General features: G+C 39.8%; 1 protein-coding gene across 3 annotated transcripts in view; it reads right to left on the bottom strand.

Annotated features, from left to right (window-relative positions):
• Window positions 1-64: 64 nt before the first annotated feature.
• The window catches only part of KNTC1 (kinetochore associated 1), a 31,970-nt gene continuing 15,154 nt past the window's right edge, over window positions 65-16,880 (bottom strand). The window contains exons 36-64 of one of the 3 annotated variants that reach the window (XM_041410228.1): window positions 16,670-16,767; window positions 15,740-15,881; window positions 15,234-15,290; window positions 14,524-14,687; window positions 13,953-14,060; window positions 13,131-13,259; window positions 12,429-12,545; window positions 11,933-12,042; window positions 11,533-11,743; window positions 10,782-10,871; window positions 10,407-10,578; window positions 9,970-10,028; window positions 9,613-9,829; window positions 8,949-9,022; window positions 7,848-8,058; window positions 7,662-7,771; window positions 7,249-7,298; window positions 6,824-6,902; window positions 6,180-6,298; window positions 5,926-6,061; window positions 5,559-5,654; window positions 4,591-4,647; window positions 4,210-4,264; window positions 4,059-4,122; window positions 3,414-3,543; window positions 2,475-2,564; window positions 1,794-1,939; window positions 943-1,033; window positions 65-709 (exon numbers count right to left, since the gene is read on the bottom strand). In XM_041410228.1, coding sequence (XP_041266162.1) covers window positions 662-709; window positions 943-1,033; window positions 1,794-1,939; window positions 2,475-2,564; window positions 3,414-3,543; window positions 4,059-4,122; window positions 4,210-4,264; window positions 4,591-4,647; window positions 5,559-5,654; window positions 5,926-6,061; window positions 6,180-6,298; window positions 6,824-6,902; window positions 7,249-7,298; window positions 7,662-7,771; window positions 7,848-8,058; window positions 8,949-9,022; window positions 9,613-9,829; window positions 9,970-10,028; window positions 10,407-10,578; window positions 10,782-10,871; window positions 11,533-11,743; window positions 11,933-12,042; window positions 12,429-12,545; window positions 13,131-13,259; window positions 13,953-14,060; window positions 14,524-14,687; window positions 15,234-15,290; window positions 15,740-15,881; window positions 16,670-16,767 — 3,230 coding nt within the window. In that variant the 3' untranslated portion in view covers window positions 65-661. Of the gene's footprint in view, window positions 710-942; window positions 1,050-1,793; window positions 1,940-2,474; window positions 2,565-3,413; window positions 3,620-4,058; window positions 4,123-4,209; window positions 4,265-4,590; window positions 4,648-5,558; window positions 5,655-5,925; window positions 6,062-6,179; window positions 6,299-6,823; window positions 6,903-7,248; window positions 7,299-7,661; window positions 7,772-7,847; window positions 8,059-8,948; window positions 9,023-9,612; window positions 9,830-9,969; window positions 10,029-10,406; window positions 10,579-10,781; window positions 10,872-11,532; window positions 11,744-11,932; window positions 12,043-12,428; window positions 12,546-13,130; window positions 13,260-13,952; window positions 14,061-14,523; window positions 14,688-15,233; window positions 15,291-15,739; window positions 15,882-16,669; window positions 16,768-16,880 lie in introns of those variants that run through there. The other 2 variants (XM_041410229.1, XR_005953078.1) reach the window with 2 other exon arrangements.

The raw sequence follows: 16,880 nt of genomic DNA, 5'->3' as shown, positions 1-16,880 counted from the left end.
AGTCAGAGCAAAGTTGAAAAGAAAACCTTGGCATGTGATTCAGGGAATTCCATTGACTGGAACATCCATTTATTGACAAACTCATAATTAAGAGGGTTATAGAATATTGTAAGGGGCCAAAATGGATGCATAAGTTTATTTATTTTTAATTTACACTGTAAGGCCAAAATTGACACACATTTATTTATACTGGAAGGCCAAAACTGATACATAAGTTTGTAAAGTTACACTTACAATTTGTGTACAAAGTATTTTACATGAACCACAGCCCCTGCAGTTTTACAAAAGTCTGTCACAGTGGTGACAAGGTTCTGTTGCTGTGGGTGACACCTCAGAGTGCTCCTGGCAGCAGGCCTGAACATGAGGAAATACAGAAGTAAAGGAAATAAACTTTACTCCTTCCCAAAAGTTAAAGTGCTGAGTATGAACTGATGACTCCAAACAGGAAATTCTGCTGTGAGTCTGAACTGGTTTTGTGGGGGTGGAGAATGGAGGAGAAGCAGCCTGGAACAGCTGGAAAACGTGGAGAGGTTGTGGAGGCTCTTGGGAAAAGCTTTGGGGGTTTTGTCTGATGTTCTCCTGACAGTACAAGAGTTGTGAATGCACAGCCCAACCTCCTGCCAGCAGAGGGAGGAGGGAAAAGGGGAAATCTTCAGTTAATTTATGGCACTTCCAGGACACAGGACCCCTCTGATCCATTCAGGTACATCTGGAAGGTCAAAGAACAACACTAATAGGGCTTAGGAAAATGGGATGTGATCCAGGACACAGATGTGGTTCAGGTAAAATGAATTATTTGCATTAATGAAGGGATATTTTATTATATACAACACATGTTACAAAAGTAGATCAGCTAAAAAGTATTTTTGCAAGAAGTTGGGTGAAAATCTTTAGAGAAAAAGGAGAAAATAGTGCCTGAGGTGCAGAGAAGGTTTGTTTTACCTGCAGAAGATGAGATGCTGGGACATCTGCCAGAGCAGGGTTTCCACATTGCTTTTGATACTCTTGAATCAGGGCTGTTGCATCGTCAAGGCTGTAAGAGGCAAAAGCTGATCAACTTTGTCAAATGAAGCTCTCTAAAAAGCCAACAATTTAGACAACAGAAGTAAAACACCAAAGTATGATCCCCTAGCTTTGAAGTCAGGTGGGCCCTGTCATTTCCCAGTAGAGAGAGCAAGCCTGCCTTTTTCCTGGGGGCTGTTAATAAAATCAATAAGTACAGAATTTAAATGTTTCTTGGTTCCTGTCCCAGTCTGAGTGGGGATCAGTGGTAGCAGTGCCCTGCAGTCCCCAGAGGAGCCCAGGTGCTGTGAGTCCCCAGGTGAGTGGGGCCCAACCCAGCCCCTTTTGGGATTTAAGTGGAGAACAAGAAGGGCTTTTACTTGTTGAAAATTCGTGGCAAAACCACCAATTCCCAAGTCTTCAGTACAGGCAGCTCATTTAATTTTTTCTGAATTTTTTTATTGCTGAAGCTGTGACTCTGTGATGCCCCTGAGCTGGATTCACCTAAAGGTAAGGTCAAGGTTTTGATTATTTCACTCTGGTTGCTTCTATTTTAACTGCATTTGATCTGCTGCTGGTCCAGGCTTAACAATCTGTTACTTGGTCTTGAATGGCTGTAAAACTCTGTCCTAGTGAGGTGAAATTTATTTCTTTATTAACTTAGCAATACTTAAAAATCCTTAGAGACTAAGTATTAGAAAACCTCCATGACTTCAAACGAAGGAAAATTAAATAAAGGTGAGATTTACTCCTGCAATTGCTACCTGATTTTTTACAATTTATTAACTTACCAGTTCTTTTTGGCAAAATAATCCACCAGCTCTTTTATTCTGTGGGTGTTTATCAGGTGTTGCTTTAACAGTGGATAATATTTGGTTTTCCAGAACTGTTCATAGAGCTTCTCATTGATGATACTGTCCAAAACCAAAGAGCTGATCTGTAGATTTAAGTGTTAGAAATGAGAAGTGTTAATATTTTAGACAAAAGAGATTTTACTTTTGAATGGAAAGAACTCATAATTTTCATATTGGCCTCTATAAAGAATAGAGTTTGTTTTTTTTACATTTTATTTAAGTGCTGTGAAATGGCAGATTTAATGAAAACTGATCCCAGATTCATAGAGGGAAGTGAGTTAAACTTGCCCATGGGGAGGCAGCCCAAGGCAAGGCAGAAGTGCAGTTTCCCAAACCCTTTGGCCTTTTAGCCTCAAATATTTATTGAGGAAAAACAGGGTGGTTCTGCTGCCCTCCAAACAGGGACAGCCCAGAACGTGGCACTGGGTATGTACAAGAAGTTTCTCAGATGCACAACATAAATAAAAATGCATTTTACAAGTATTTTACGTTTTTTGAGCATTTAAAGTCAGGTAAGCCTGGATAAGGATCAGAGGAGAGAGAAAAGATTCTGTGAACACTTTTCTATCAAAAAAGCCTCCAAGTCAAAGGGAAGTGAAGTAAATTTGATTTATTTACCTGGGAAGCAACTGCTACCAGTTCTCCAGTGTCCATGTGTTCATCCAATTGTTGCAGCACAGTTTCTTTCTTACAGGTTGATAACAAACCCTTGTGAAAATAAGTTACAAAACATTATTATTCTGTGATTGATTAAAGCAGGAACACTCCCTTCAGAGCAAATGCTTGATTTATTCAGAAACCTTTTGAAATTCTAGGTGCAAATACAGAATTATCAAACCAGGATCTGTGTGCTTGGACTGAAAGTTGCTTTTAACTCTCTCAAATGGTGTTTTGCTGTAGCTGTCAGAGGATTTTTTGACTCATTGCCAGCAGGCTGAGTGTCTTACACTACAGCTGTGATTTGGGGAAAACTTTCTGAGAAGAACTTTAATGACTGGAAGTCAGAGAATTTACTGGTGACAAATATGGGAACAGCCTCTAATGCTTCATCTGGGAGAACAATGCAGAGCAGAAATAAATGGAAACAAATGAGAGGAGCAGGGGAAATGTCAAGGTTCATGAATGGTGAGGACAAGGCTTTAAGGCAGAAGGTTTCTATCAGAGCTGGTGCATATCAAACACCTTCCTTGGAAGCCAGGAGCTTTCAACTCAACACCCTTCCAAAGTAGGATTCAGTGCTTTTCTTAACCTGTGCTCTGGCTTGGGTTTTACTGGGTTTTTTCCCCCGTGTGCTTTATGGGTGGGATCTCATAAAACATCCTCAAGATCTCTAAAGGCAAAGTCAGATGACAAAGCTACTGTGGATGACTGAAGTTTTAAAAGAAAAGGAGGAAGTGTTCACATGATCCCTTTAGAAGCCTTTGAGGGTGGAGATGTTGAGCATTTATCAGCAGGGATGTGTTGAAATAAACTGGAATTCACCTCTGGCCTGCCCTGGTGAGCAGGACATGCTTAAGGACATTTCCCTTGCAGTGACAGGACACAAAACTGATTTACCTGAATTTGCTGCTCTCTCTTCTCAGAGTGAGGAGTGACCAAGAGGCAGCCCAGGGCAAAAGCTGGGAGGTCCAGCTGGGTGTATTGCTTAGCAATTCCAACAATATCCAGGTCAGCCAGGACAGGACACCTTCAGGAGACCAGGAGGGAAGTTCTCAGCTGTGATTTGTTTAACTGGATGTCTCAGTGCTGTCAGCAAAACTGCCCTGAGATTTGGAAGTCAGGTAGAGCAACACATTTCTACCTCACATTTATTCCAAAAATGGCCAAGCAAATTGAAGTTTCACTGAATACAGACCAATAAGGATTTTCTAAAACCCCAAATCACACCTCCAGTTTCTCTAAACAACCTATTTTGAGGCCCATTGTTGGCCACTGCCCAGAGCAGAGCTTTGGCACAGATGTGTCTGCAGAGTAGTGTAGGATCCCTCTCCAGATAATCTTTAGGGTCCCACCCAACCCAAACCTATTCTATTTCCCAACTAACTTTGGTTCAAGTTGGGCTCTCTCTCAAGTGGTGGGTCCTTACAGCAAGTCAGAGCATTGTGGTGACTGAAATAAGGAAACAAAGTGCTTTTTACACTGCAGAGGCAGTGCAGCTCTGGCTCATGCACAGAATGTTCAGGAGCAGGGCTGGGAACTCACCTGAGCAGGAGCACAAAGCACTCCCTGCACTCCTGCAGCTGCCTGGGACTTGGTGGACACGAGGCTGAGAAAGAAAGAAAGAAAGAGGACAAGGTGTAGTAAATCTACAACCAAGTTACTCCAGGGGCAGGGCAGGGAGTTACAGCCCTACCTGTGAGGAAGGGGGACAGGACCACGCTGCGCCAGGCTCGGCTGAAGCTGGGAATCTGATGGAACAAAGTTGTTTTTTCAAATTCCAGCCAAAACCAGGTGTAAGCAAAAGTGTATAAACACAGACACCCCAGTGCACCTGGAGGAAGCCTGTCAATATTCCTGTTTATTTATCCTGAATTATTCCCTAATGTTGCTTTCCTTAGCTCAGAGTCTAAGATTTAGGAATATTCTGACCGATTCTGTCTGATGTTTACTGATATACTGCACTGTCATAGAAATAGCAGGAATTCAAAAAGGATCTTTTCATGGCTGACACACAAACACTCCACATTACTGTTAAGTGAAGAAAAAGATGAGGAGCCAGACAATATTTGCTTACCTCCCATAATGAAGGAATCCCAGTAATTGCAACCAAAACTCTTCTTAGATACTGAATCTGGAAGAAAAAAAAAAATCAAGTCCTTTGGTGTTTCTGAAGATCTGGCAATAATACACAGAAAACTGTACATAATTGCCAAATTTAGCTTGTTTTGTCTGCAGCATGCAAACTTAAGAGTTTCTCAAGGTACCTGTGTTCTTTTGACACCTATGGAAATTTGCTTTGTAGTTCAGTAAATTAAATTATCAACCACAGTGCCAGGTACATCTGTTACCTCCTCAGGCTGCAGCAACTTTACACAATGTTTGACAGTCACAGGCAATTAGGGTTCTGAATGGCAACAATCAGGATTTCCACCATCATAAATACATTTTAGGGCTCATGTATACATGTACACACATGGAAATACAAGCATGCACAGTTTGTATATATTTGCACACAAGAATGTGCCTATTATGTTACAAATTGATAATAATAAATTAAATTATCAACCACAGTGCCAGGTACATCTGTTACCTCCTCAGGCTGCAGCAACTTTACACAATGTTTGACAGTCACAGGCAATTAGGGTTCTGAATGGCAACAATCAGGATTTCCACCATCATAAATACATTTTAGGGCTCATGTATACATGTACACACATGGAAATACAAGTATGCACAGTTTGTATACATTTGCACACAAGAATGTGCCTATTATGTTATAAATTGATAATATTTTTCTTCATATTATTACCATAGGATTTATTTTGAAAGGCTTTAAAAAACCTCAAAGTTTAACAATTAACAATTGTTAACAATTTAAGATCAAAATTCAAATTCCTGAAGTCTTCACCAGTTCAGTATCTCAGAACTCAGAGTAACAATGGTTTATAGTTTCTGTATCTATCCTGTTCTTCACAAATCACAGGATAAACCCAGCCTTTTTCTCCCCTTGCTGCAGAGTTTTATCTTTAAAAAATTCCTTACCATATTGAAGCCCAGGAGTTTCTGTAGGAGGCCATTCCAGAGCTGGGGATCATAGACTTGGTATTCTAGACTCAGCTCTGTCACCAGTCTCACAGCCTGAAGGGGAGCCAAGAACATGCTGCATTTTAACAGAAATTCATCTGCAAACCTTTCCAAGCCACTTCCAAAATTATTGCACACATGGGAGGAACAAAACCTAAACCATCTAAATGTGGTATTTTATTTTCTAACTGTAGAAAGGGTAAAGCTTTTATCTGTCATTTCCAGAGTACATTGAAGAAAAATGTTTAGGAAAGCCTGTTCTTTGCAGAGAGGTGTAAATTCACACAGTGTGTAACAAAATTTACAAAGGATTTAAAAATCCTACCCTGGGTTCATGGCTGTGGTTCTTCCATAGCCCTTTAATCATGCCTTCCTTAGGGCTCTTGTGGAATGATTCACAAGTGTATGGAATATTCAAGATCTCAAACTCTGCCAGATAAATGCAGCACTTCAGAAAATACCTGTGAAAATAACCCCCACCCAAAGCAGGAGTTAAGTGACATTTATGTTTTAATCCACGTATCCAAGCTCAGGATAACACTGAAAAGTGCCCTTAAATATGTAAAAAATTCCTCTTACTTGACTTTCTCAATGGGTTTCTTGAAGAGTGATTCCACAGTGGTGGTGTCTGCCAGGTAGAGCAAACACCTGAAGGCTCTGGTCCTGTGAGCAAACGTCAGCTGGGTGTCATCAAAGGGCTGAGGGGGAAAACACAGTCCCAAAGTCACAACTACAGGCTGAACAACTAGAAAGGATCATCCCAGGTGTGCAAAACCCTCTAGTTTTCTAGATTTCAGACTATTGATACAGGCAAGAAAAACATTTGTGATATATAGTAGCAGAAATGTAATTAGGTGTGGGAAAACTGGAGGTTAAGGCTCTGCTGAAACAATTTTACCACTCTGCTTTCATTCCAGACAAAGTGAGCCAGTGTCTTATACCAGCTTAAGGCACACTCTGGCAAATGTTTCATGGAGTTGTTTCAGATAATACCAGCAATAGGTTTAGAAAACCCAGAGTTCAAGGGCTTCTCTTGAGACTTAATAGTAAAATTCATGAAAATTACAGTTTTAACCCAAAGGTTGGTGAGGGGAGAAAAACACAGCTCATACAAATCACAAACCATCCAAAACACAGGTGCAAAGACCAAAAGTTGAAGCTCTTGCAGTAAAACACTTGATTTTAATGAGACAAAAAGCTAAAGCAAGAATTTAGCAACTCACAGATGTGGCAGATGTTGTAATTGCAAAAAGCATTCTTGAACTGTAATCCAGAGGGCGAGACTGAAGCAGGTAAATAACCCTGCAAAAATGGGTTTATTTTTAAGGCAGGTACAGCTACTGAAATACAACACATCAACTGTCACTTAAATGTGAATATTTCACTGTCAAAAAGAGAGCAAGGATATGAAAAAGGAGGGGGAACCTCCAAAAAGTTACTCTTAAAAACTTACATCTGTAAGTTATTGTCAGTGGGGTTTTGTGGTATAAATAAATATTGGGTGATTCAAAAGTGATGTCAGCAGAAAGTAAAAATAAGAACAATGAGCTCTGAATCACACACCCACTGTTAGGTTTCTTGAAAAAGCCATTTTTAACTGGCTAGTTAAAAATAATTCACCATATCACAGGTAAGAGAACACACACACCTTCGGAGCTCTTCATCCTCCTGTACATCTCCAAAGATTTCTTGGGTTTTCTTTAAAAAGAAATGAAAATTTAGATGAGTTTTCCACATTTTTTGGATAAATAGCTGGGTCACATCCCTGCTAAAAGCAGTGTTTGATGAGGCTGATGTATTTACAACTGCTTTACTCCTTCAGGCTGGCTGCACTAAAGGGAAGGCTTGAATCCACACAGAGAAAAGGAAAAAACATTTCAAATCCTTCTCACCACAGACCCTGCTGTGCTATTTTAGGGAAGTACTGAAATCTTAAATACATTCTTGAGTACTACAGGCAGTTTGTACAGAATAACCTCAGGTTTTTTGAACAAGTGGAGGGAAAAAAGCCCATATTTTATATAAATAGGTAATTTTCCTTCAAATCCCAAAGTTTCTTACCCCTGGGGGTGGTGTGCTTGGACACAGCCATTTGGCCAGCAGCTTGTCACAGATTTTGTTCATATCCAAGTTGTTAATCTCAGCAATCTCCTTTGCTGCCACGTGGATATCTGCAGGAAGAGGTGCAATGTTATTTCCAAACCAGAGTTGGGGTTTGTTAAAGAGTTTCTCTTTGCTCAAACTCACCTGGGTAATCTCTGCCAGCTGGATTTTGGAACCTCTGGTCTATGCTGTGGTGTTCATACAGTAAAACAATCAGATTTGCTGGTTTCCCAATGGATTTTAGATGCTCCCCAGTGTTCAAGTTTTTTGTTATCAGGACATTTTCTGTTGCTGCTCTCTTATACTGCAAGTGTAAGTTCCTCTGGAGGACTTCTGCTTTCTCATGTGGCTCACCCTTTAGCAAAACATCAGAGTTTTACATAAAAAAGCCTCTTTTACTCAAAAGCACAAGAAAAATCATCTCTTTACAGACTGGACAGCAGGACCTGCTCTTCAGGGGTGACCCCACACCTGTACCCACAGATATTTTTTTATGCAGACTGAGAGGATTAACCACATTGCTCTAGCTAGGAAAGGTATTTTGAAAAAAATTGCAAATGTTTTGAAAGAGCCAAATAAAATATGTCCAAGTAGGTAAAATTAAGAGATTTTCGAGGTAAAATGTAGAAGAAAAAAAGATTCAAACTTGTGGCTGTTGAAATTTCAGTTTAATTTTGGCATAATTCTCTCTGATCTTGTGACTCAGTACAGAGAATGATTGAGGGTTCTTTGTGCCTCAACAACTCCATAGGAAGTTTGAGATTTAAAATCAAAGCTGAGGTTCTTATTCACCTTTCCCTGTGAAGGGCAACCATGTGAAAACAAGCCTGAGAATCAAGTCAAAGCAGATTCTCTTTATACCTAACCCTGCAAACAGCTAAAGATTCTTGGAACTGCAAGCAAAAATTAGTAATGCTATTGATCAAAGCTGGATCACATTCCACCTTGTTCTCCTGCAGCAAGAAAAATGCACACAACAGGAGAAGGAACAAATTCTTCTTCCCTAAAACTGCTCATTTTTTGTCCAAGCTCCAAGAACACTAAGCCTGATTTTTGCAGGAGAATGTTCCAGGACAGAGGAGATTCTTCTGGGGGTCACTTCCCCTAAAGCATTTCCCATATCAGGGTTGGTTATGGTACAATTTACACACCACTGCAAAAAACACCAAAAATTAAAATACAAACTTAAGTATTTTGTGATTTTTGTAATGATTTCACAACAATCTGGCAAGCAGTTTCCCTTACCTTAGCTGTAGTACTCTTCAGCCACTTCTCAGCCAGGTAGAGACAGAATTTCAGTGCCTGGACATGGTCAGGACCTTTTTAAAGATTAAAAAAAAGGAATGGAAAGAAGTAAATAAATTAAGTTTTCATTAATCCTTCTTACACTATATACTATATCCATTTTATTTTGAAGAATTAAAAAATAATTAGAAGCTATTTAAAATATTAGGAAAACTCTTGTGTCTAAAGACCAAAAATACATTATTTATTTGGTTTCAAATAGCAGAGAAAGTGATTAAGTTGGGCTGAAATCTTGACTTTTGGTGGAAAACTTGTCTGAAGATGGTGTGAACATGGAGAAACTTCTGGCAGGACAACAGGGCCAGGTTGGATGGGGCTTGGAGCAACCTGGTCTAGTGCAAGGTGTCCAGGTTCGGGCTGGAAGGACCTTAAAGCCTTTCTATGATTCTACAAAAAGAGGGGGAAAAAGGATTTGATGGTGATGCTGTGTTTTTCCAACCTCTTGTTCCCAACCTCTTGTTTCAAACTGGATTGAGGACACAAATTCATGTTCATGCTCCAGCTTTGCTGGGTTTATTCAGGATCAGTGAACAAATGTTTGCTCCCAGCCTCGCTCTGCTTGTCCCAAGCCTTCCATTCCTTCCCCATCCCATCTGCAACTCACCTGTGGGGAATTCCTGGGCAATCTTGTGAGCCATGGCCACAGCCCACTCTGGATTGACTATGGCCAGCAGATAGGAGTGAAGTGCCTGCACAGTTTTGATGGTTTCCTTGTTAACAATGGAGGTACAGCCACTGCTTCTCATTTTGAATATTTTTGGTTTCAGTTTTTTTTCAAAGACATGTCGAACTGCAGACATGTGGAAGGTATCCAGGGAAACCTGGGAAAGTGGTAAAGTAGATGAAGAGTTGTCAGGGCTTCTACAGTGAGGCCAACACCATGCAAAAGAAAAATGGAAACTTCTTTTTTTGGGGTGCAGGGAATAATGTTGAAATCAATTCCTTCAAGCTGTTACTGTACCTTCATTAGTTTGGAAATCAACAGAAGGGTTGGGAAGGTTTCCTCACTGAGCTCTGCAGCTGAAAAGGAAAAGTTGCCTGTGAGTCTCACAATCCACTGGCAGCTTCCTCTGTGAAATGAAGCACTTTCAGTTTATTGGTGGATGGGGATCTCCATTGGGAGAGAGAGGATCTGATCCTAATTATCCCCACTGGGCTGGGAAGGGGAATATGTGGATAAATTCTGGAGGTCCTAGGAAGTAATTTGAGGACAAACCCTGCACTGTATTTATCATCTTAGCTCCTCTGGGCAGCAATTTGGGAGCACAAGAAGAGCTTTCAAAAGCAGTTGGGATGAAAACTGCATTAATGAAGAATTAGAGTTGATACACAACATAAACTGGGGCACTTTGAAGGTCAGAGATAGCAGAGAAAGGGAATCTGAGATCCTGAACTCACATATAATGTTCCAGAAACACTGGGCAGTCCTGAAGAACAGCAGGTGAAAGGGCAGCCTGGTGTGAGCAGCTGGAGACAGGGGAATCATGTGATCCAAAACATACTGGTGTTCTAGGTCCACTGGTGGAGAAATCCTGGTGTAAGATTTCAGATGTTTGAGGAGGCTCAAAGCCTAGGAAAAAAAAAAAAAGAAAGAAATAAGAAAATATAAATCACTGAGAAATTACCAGAAATCACTTTTTAAAGGCTATTTTCTGAAGGAAAGATGTGTACATGGAATAATTAATTTACTTTCAACAGTGCTGAATAGCTCCATCAGTAAACAGACAAAGCAGAATTGAGGTGCCATTGGCAAGGTCACACATCTGGACACACCTGGCTCAGCTGGATGCTGGTGTTCTTCTCATCAGCACTTTGGATCACTCTCAGGACAATTTCCAGGGTTTCATAGTCATAAGGATCCAGCTGTTCAAAATAATCATCTGTTTTATAAGAGCTTACATGATTTGTCTTATAAAAACATACATGTTGATTTCCCCCCAATTTTAATATCAGTTACGGTTTCTTCAATGTTATGTTGATATAAGCATCATGACATAATTCTCTAAAAGACTTTCTTTAATCCTAAAAAAAGGCATCAGGGTTTTGCAGAAAGACCAAACAATAAGTGCTGAAAACAAATAAAACAAACCTACAAACTCCCAAAAACTCACCCCACAAAAACCCCAACCCTCCAAAATAAAAAATCAAACCCCAACCAAACAAAAACAGCCCCAACACATCATTTTTAGCCCCCACCTACTTTTAATGTAGAACTCTTCCAGTGTATTTCTAAATGACTTTTTTGTTTGATTTTCTGGCTGGTCAGTTTTTAAGGGAAGTGGGGATGAAAGACTGCTGCCTCTCTTTTAAGAAAATTAGATATGTGGCTGTCATTTCTTTTGTAGAGAAGCAAAAAACTGAATCTTAACATTTACAAGCTTTAAGAAAATTTGGAAAAAACACAACCTTTTCAGTTTCTGTGGAATTATTCCTCTGTCATTCAAGTGACATGCAGCAATTATTAGATGTAGATTCCAGGGATGTGGCTCTGTTGGTTTTTTGTTTTATTTTAATTTTTTTTTACCTTGTACAATATTCCACTGAGGCTCATGACCAGGTCTTTGGTGCTGTTCAGCAGAGGGATTATTTTTAGTGCTCTAGCCAGTAATGTGGAATGAGGTTGCCTCTCACTGCTTTCTGCAGAGTCATCTTCACCATCATTTGTGTTTGAATTCTGGAGCAGAAGGGTTTCAATGCAGAGCTGCAGTGCAGCATCACTGTCCAGCATGAAAGTGCTGGGAAAGAACAGAATGTGATTCACTCTGGGAGCTTTGGTGTCATCAAGCAGCTTCTTTCCTTATAAATAAATTAATCCAAGGCAGGATGTATTCTAAATTGCATTTTTTAAAAAAAAAGGAGAAGAGTTTGCATTTTCTATTAATTAAGATTTATTTAAAGCTAAATAGATTTCATGGAATCAGTACCTGCAGTAATTCAAGATGAGAGCTGTGTCCACTTCTGGGTTTTGTACCAGCACTCTTATGAGTTCTTTCTTCCTTACTGGTGGCTGTCTAAACACATTCTCAAAAGAAATCTGCAGATAAAAACACATTCATCTGCTCAAGAGATTCTTTTAGAAAATATCAAAACCAATTCCTTGTACAATGAAGCTTTGACTTCTTTTAGTTTCAATCCAGACACTTTCAGAGCAGGAGAAAGCAATGGATTTGCTGATTATCCCATGTCAAATAATACTTAAGAACTTAAATCTTCTTTTGCAGCCCCCTCAATTACTGCATTTCCATTTTTGATGTTTATTTATGCAGATAAGCAGAATGAAAAATCAAAAACAAAATCCCAACTTTGCTTATATGTGAATGGGAAATCTGCCTAAAAACTCTCACACATCCCAGATTATATTGATATTGTTAACTGATTAGTTAATAAACCCCTAAAATAAGTACATCAATAAAAACTTACACCAAATTTACTGAGTTGGATGCCCCATTCTGCATCAATAACCAACTCCTGGAATTTTCTCTTTTCTTCTGCTTCACCATATTGGTCAGCAAGCTCTGCTCCCACCAGAGCTACTGCCTAGAAGGAAGGAGAAAGGAAGTGAATACAAGTCTAAGAAATAATCTGAAAATTTGGAATCCTGAGATCTGAATCCTTAGAGGAACTTCAAACAATTCATAAATGATCACACAACTGTGTGAAATTAAAACAAACCTCAGAGAAGGTGTCAGGACTGCCTCACCTCCTGAGCTGGCAGCTCAAAGCTGCTTTAAAGTTTACTTTCTCTAAAACATTTTCCTAACACTGTAGAAAGTAAATCAAAAGGTATTTTTAGGCATTTTCTCAGAATTTCCATTACTGTCCCTCCCCATTTATCTACTTCTTATCTTCCTTTATATTTAAATAATGTATTCACTCATTCCATTCTTGAGAACTGCTGTCAGAGAACAACTTATCCAAAATATAATATCAATTATGATGATATAAAAATAAAATAAATATTTTCAAGCTTTGGAATAAGTCATGATGAGGTTGAAAATCACATTAATATTGACAGCAACTTCTCACTGTGGTACAGAGGCAGCTCCTCTCCCAGGGCCCTACAAGAAGGATCTCTTTAACATTCTCTGTTTGCTGAAGAAACTCAAGGCCTTGGGAATTTACCAAAACTTTTCTGTAATTCTGCCATGAGTTGTTTATGACCTCCCACAGCTTATTGAAGGTTTCTTCCTTGGGCAAAACAGTGCAGTAGCCCAGGGCCAGGCTCTGATCGATGACATGAGAGTTGAACACCTGTGGTTTGGGAGAAAAAATGATGAAGTTTAGGAATTTATTTAATTTCTTCAATAGGTCTCTTTGTATCAGGTGCAACACAGGAAAAAGACTCCAGAATTTAGACACGTGTCAGGTCTTTAAGTTAGGGAGGAAAAAGAATAAAAATGCATTTCAGGATTTAAAATGTAACATCTCAATATTCTGAAGCCAGTCTGAAAGTGACTTCCCTTAGTCTAAGTTGCCTTAGAAGATGGTAAATTGCAGGTTTTGCACAGAGCTTTTTAAAATCACCCCCCACCTAGGAAAACTACCAATCTAAAACAAATCCAGGATTTCAAATGAGATAGAGAATACCTGCAGATCCTAAAGGCCATTGCAGTCATTTGGGACCCTAAAGGATCCCCCAAAGGTGAGGCTCCCACTGTCCAGAACCTTCCAAGCAGAGCAAATTGAGCAGGAACAAAGAGCCACAGCTCCAAAGGGGCACAAAGACTCTTTGGAAAAGGCTCTTCAGGGAGGTGGCTGAGACACAACTCCTGAAGGTGCTTGAAGATGTGGAGATGTGCTCAGGACATGCTTTGGGGGTGGACTTGGCTTCAGTTTAACAGTTGGGCTCCAAGATCTCAAGGGTGAAACAATGAAACAATTCCATGTGGCTGCCAGGTGGAGCAGAAGAAAGTGGCTCCCTCACCCTTTCCAGGGGATTCTTACCTTGTGTAATAAGCTCAGGACAGAGGTCTTGATTACTGAACTGCTCTTCTCTTTCATAGCTATGAGGAAGCTTCTGGTTTCAGTGAGTAGCAGGTCATTGTCATGTGGCTGTTATGAAGAAAACAGCACCTAATTAAAAATAAATTCTAATTCTTCAGCTTCTTGTCATTTACAGCACAGCAGGAGGTGCTATAGTGATTGTACTTTCAGATTTATTTAAGGTCTTACAAAGATTTCTTCTAGATAGAAAAAGGATTTCTGTTTCTAAGTGCTTTTGAACTGAGGAATGTTTCTTGAATATTCTACTTATGACTTTTGCCATGCTAAAACAACATGAAAAAACAGAGTAAGCCATTATTAACACTCATTCTAGCCTCTGCAGGAAGGCCAGGACTAAAAGCTCAGTTCTGAACACACTTTGCAAAGGGAGAGGACCATGAAAAACAGGGAAGAAACCACCAGCTCCCTTCACAAACTCACTCAACAGTGCTAACAAAAGGCCACGGTGAGAACCTTAGAGATTTAACCCTCTAAATCCTTAGAGAAGTGCTCTGAACTTGCCAAAAGTCACCTTTTGACTCGGGGACAGTTCCATGGTGTTTGAAATGCCGTGCTGCAGGCAGGAGCCGAAGGCACACACCGTGAGCTGCAGGGCCAGCTGGAACTGGCTGCACTCCTGCAGGTTCTGCACTGCTGCAAAGAAGGGAGATCCAACAGGCAGCAGGAAGTTGTGTCCTGTGAAATATTGCAAAAACAAAGGAATTATGAAGCATATTGTTCTTGGAGTTAATATCAGAGCGGTTTCTTTTTTTCTTCATTAGAGTTATGACTCAGGATTTGCCTTAGTTACCTTTAAAACCTAAAATTCTCAGGGTTTTTAAATTAATACAGATTCCCATTTTAGTCCAAAAGCCACAAGTTTTTGACCAGAAGTTGTCTTCTTGGACAGGCCTTCATCACCTTCACTCACAGTGGTAAAACTGCCCTGAAGCACAGGTTTTGAGATGCTCAAAAATCCCATGGTGGAATGGTGGGAATTAGCACCCAAACTGGTGACTTCTTGCTGAACCAAACCACCCCCTAAAATATGGCTTTAAATGGAACATTTATGCACATGTGAAAACCCCCTATGAGTCAGTCATGCTTGTGTAGGGTGAATTTAAACCTCATGTTTTCCAGTGGTTTGTTCAGACTTTCATTGTGGTGGATCTGCCCTCATGCCCCTGGAATTGGGTGACTGGAATTTTTAAGGTCCTTTCCCATCCTAGCAGGGTGTGATACCTTCCATGAACGTTCTGTGGGCCAGGCTTTGAGACTCCAGGGGGTACAGCTTGTCCTCTGAAAGACAGAAAATGCTCATCAGCAGCATGCCAGGAACTCAGCAACACCAGCAAGTCTGGGAGAATCCTAAAAATACCACAGGACAGGACAGGACACAAAATAGACACGTGATCCCCAAGAGCCATTTGCTGCTATTTTTAACTGTGCCTCCTCAGAATTTATTTTCTAGGAGGGAATATCTTTCAGAATCACAAAGGAATCCAACAGTTTTCAGTAACTACTTTGTATGTAAATCCCTTGGATGAGACCATCTGTGGAAATAAGAACTAAACCCAAAGTCACTTTTCCATTCTACATCCCCTGATGGGTGTTTCTACTATGAGTTTGTCTAACTGACATTTCTGAGGTCATAATTTCCACACATGAGAATTATTTGTATTTCTAGATAAAAATCAGTAAGAAACACAGATTTTGTATTGTGTCAATGTTGAGGAGAACAAGCTTACTACAAATAGGCAGAACAGCAGAAGTGAGTTCATATGCCACTGGAAGAGATGTCTGAGGTTCAAGGACTATCCCATCTTCTTTAAAGAAGTCATCATAAGTCCACTCTTTGTAAGGGTCTTTATCTCCTCCAGAAGATGTTGTCTAAGTAAGAACAATGTTAAAAGCACACACAATAAAAGGCAGAGTTAATGAGTCCACTAACAGGTTTCTGGTTTGGAATACAGGAACAGAACATGATGTTCTGTTTGAAAGCAGAAATTCTGTTCAATGGCCAGTGGCAATAAATCCATTTCCTACCTAGAGTGGCCATATTTGTCTTTCATATTGGAGTTGTTTAGTTGTACAGCCAAAATGTACTCATATTCAATTTAATGGAGGCTTTCATAAACATTCTTGGCCAAATATTATAAGCAAACATTTTGCAAATGGACCATTTTCTAGAAAAATAGTATTTTGTGGATAAACAATCCCAGCCACTCTGCTCTACTCCACTCCAGCTGTGAGAGCCCATTCATTTCAAGTAGCCTAAAGCACTGCTTGACCTAAACAGAAAACAAAGCTGCAATTCAAGGACTTGATCATCTTAAAGTTTTACAGAACTCTTGGGAAAGCTTTCACATAGTACATTCATTTAAAAACCAAACCCTCCCTTTTATGCCAGCTCTCTGCCAGTCCTGGCAGAAGCTGCTTAATAAAAATCACTATTTTCAGCAGGATTTACTGAAATGTAAGTGGAGAATGCTACTTGTGCTTGTCCCACAGCTGCACTGCTTTTAGGATTCAAATCAGTTTATTCTTTAAGCTGAAGAACATACAAATTCTAGGAAATGTTTATTTGAGATTTTTTTTGTTCTTGTTGGCTTTTTGATTAAAGAGTGCTGGAGAAATGAGAGGGAAAAAATACATGCAGTGAACAGCACAGAAAATACCTCTGCTGTAAATTCATTGCTGTCCATTTGGCATTGTCCATGAATTTCCTTGGCAAGTGAAGTGTATTTACACAGTTCCAGACAATCCAACACTAAATCTGTGAAAATATTGAGATCATTAGCAGAAAGGGAAGGTTCATCTGTCCACTTAAAAGGAAACAATATTGCAGTACCTATTTTCACAGATGCAGATCCAGAAATTCACTTGGTT

This window comes from Onychostruthus taczanowskii, unplaced genomic scaffold (assembly GCF_017590055.1).
Source record: "Onychostruthus taczanowskii isolate IOZ18803 unplaced genomic scaffold, ASM1759005v1 scaffold32, whole genome shotgun sequence".
Lineage (NCBI taxonomy): Eukaryota > Metazoa > Chordata > Aves > Passeriformes > Passeridae > Onychostruthus > Onychostruthus taczanowskii.
The sequence above is the reverse complement of the archived record's forward strand: the minus strand, read 5'-3'. Positions and strand labels throughout refer to the sequence as shown.